Source organism: Pyxicephalus adspersus, chromosome 10 (assembly GCF_032062135.1).
Source record: "Pyxicephalus adspersus chromosome 10, UCB_Pads_2.0, whole genome shotgun sequence".
Classification (NCBI taxonomy): Eukaryota; Metazoa; Chordata; class Amphibia; order Anura; family Pyxicephalidae; genus Pyxicephalus; species Pyxicephalus adspersus.
Genome location: NC_092867.1, coordinates 46382138 through 46384378, shown reverse-complemented (window position 1 = coordinate 46384378; position 2241 = coordinate 46382138). Strand labels below are relative to the sequence as shown.

Here is a 2241-nt window from a genome sequence, read left to right as displayed (position 1 = left end):
AAAATCAAGTCTCATAAAAAGCATCTATAACAGCCTAATAAGCTGGACACGCATCTTTTCACAGAGAAATATCAAACTATATGTTATGGTTGATATAGGGTGGAAATGTAGGGGATGCTCTATAAAAACTACTTAAGCAAACACAAAATTTTGATTGTCAACAGGTCAATAAGCTAAAAGAAAACTTGCAGCGTTCCTCTAATAATAGACCAATTACACAATTACACAAATAACTAGAACTCTGCATGAGCACTTCAATTTGCTTTACTCTCTTCAACAACCACTAGCACAGGTTCAAAGAAGATTATTGCTAATAGGATTTGCTATTTGGAACCTGGCTGCAGATCTCTCAGAATAAAAGAAGAGTATTTACCAAAGAAAGAATATGGATGCAGCTTGGCATGCTTTTCTCTTACTGTTCTTCTCCTCCAGGCTTGGCTTGGTATCTCCATCTTGTGTTATCGGATGTTCCTGTTCGGATGACACGTTTGGCCGGTAAGTCAAATATAAACAGTTCTAAGTGTAATTTTTTTTTACATTACATTTATTAACCTGAAATTACCAATAATATGACATACTTACATTGTTTTTACTTTGTAATACTTTAGTAGGTAATAGGGAAGAGACTTATATTTTTTCCCTATATTTTTATGCATATGTTGATGAAAGTAGATGCTGCGTAGTCAAAGTTCAGTAACTATATTATACAAGTTAATACAAGCCAGATACATAAGGAATTCAATATTGGGCATGGTTTACCAGTAGAAAATTAAACATTCTCTCTCTCTCTATACTATATATATATATTCTATATTCTATTCTATATATATATATATATATCCTTATATATATATATATATATACACACACACACATACGCACATATACGTACACACATACTTTATCAGGTTAATAAATGGGTTTTTCTATTCTAAAATGTCACTAAATTTTTTACCTTACTTAATTAAATTATTTTACTAAATGAGTAGAGCATATTTACATTGCAAAGGTAATTTTCACCTAGCTTAGTAATTAAAAATAAACCTTAAGATTATTGCAATCTATAGATTATTGTTTAAAGGTACATGCAATTGGTAATATTGCAGCTTAATTTGAGAAGCTCAAACGTGTGTACACTGCTTATCCTTTGACAACACTGTTTCCAACAACCACAAAAAGGCAATTACGTGTGCTACAGTGAATGACAGGGAGATAAGCTCATTACTGTCCATTCCCATTCACCTTCTATTCACAGGGTAGGGGAGGGGAAGTGGCCTAAAACAGAAAAAAAAAGATCAGGTCTACTCCCTGCCAGACAAGACTGTGCTGTATGACAAAACATTTTATGTTTGGATGAACAGAAATGCCAATTCTTTGTCAGGTAAAACAGTCTACATATATGAAACAAGGTATTGGTAATCACACTTTACTATAAGGTCTTCATTTCAGCTGTCTGACTGAAGTTGAGATTTGATATTTTAGGCAGATTTACTGAAATTTTCACATTTCTGTTTCTGAAAGACGATTATATTCAGGTCATAGTATAAATATTTACCTTTTACACACTATAGTCATTTAGTGCACCTTTGCACATTCCCTATTTGTCATTTTTTAATAAAAACATTGGTTACAATGAAATATTAGATAAGATCCTGAAATGAAGTTCTTATAGTAAAGTGTAACCACCAATAACTTTTTTCATTTATTCAAGTTCATCACAGGGCATTAAAGACAAGGCACTCTGTCTAGATTCAAAAGCCTTGGAAGAGTGTCTGGGCTGAGAATAGAAAGGATGAGCATCTAGCACCTCCCCTGTCACATTCTGTAATTTACCGTTAACCTATTACAGTATTACCACCCAATGGAAAGGCTTAGGAAGTTAGAGGGTTTGAGTGCTTGGCCCTTTTATATCCAAAGAAGACTCTGTATATCAGAAAACCAACACATCCTGGGAAACCAAGGTGCTTATTTAATTCTGATTTGAAGACATCATGAAGAAAACATTTGATTATAGCTTGTATGATACAACTGTGAGGTCTATAATTTCTTGTTGGCTTTAGATGAAGCAAGCCTTGAACCTGTCATGCTGAATTCACTGTCCTAGACCTATATTCATTGACTTTATTACTAATATTATTAAAAAGGATTTATATAGTGCCAACAGCGCTCTGTACATTGTATCTGTCATTTGCAACCCTTTTTAGTGAAACAGGACTAGTGAGGAATGGGGGGGGGGGGGGG

The 2241-nt window shown here is 33.8% G+C and overlaps 1 protein-coding gene across 1 annotated transcript in view; it reads left to right on the top strand.

The window, feature by feature from the left end:
• Positions 1 to 354: 354 nt before the first annotated feature.
• Positions 355 to 2241, top strand: part of LRIT2 (leucine rich repeat, Ig-like and transmembrane domains 2) — an 8774-nt gene continuing 6887 nt past the window's right edge. The window contains exon 1 of the mRNA XM_072423844.1: positions 355 to 495. Coding sequence (XP_072279945.1) covers positions 386 to 495 — 110 coding nt within the window. The 5' untranslated portion in view covers positions 355 to 385. The remainder of the gene's footprint in view (positions 496 to 2241) is intronic.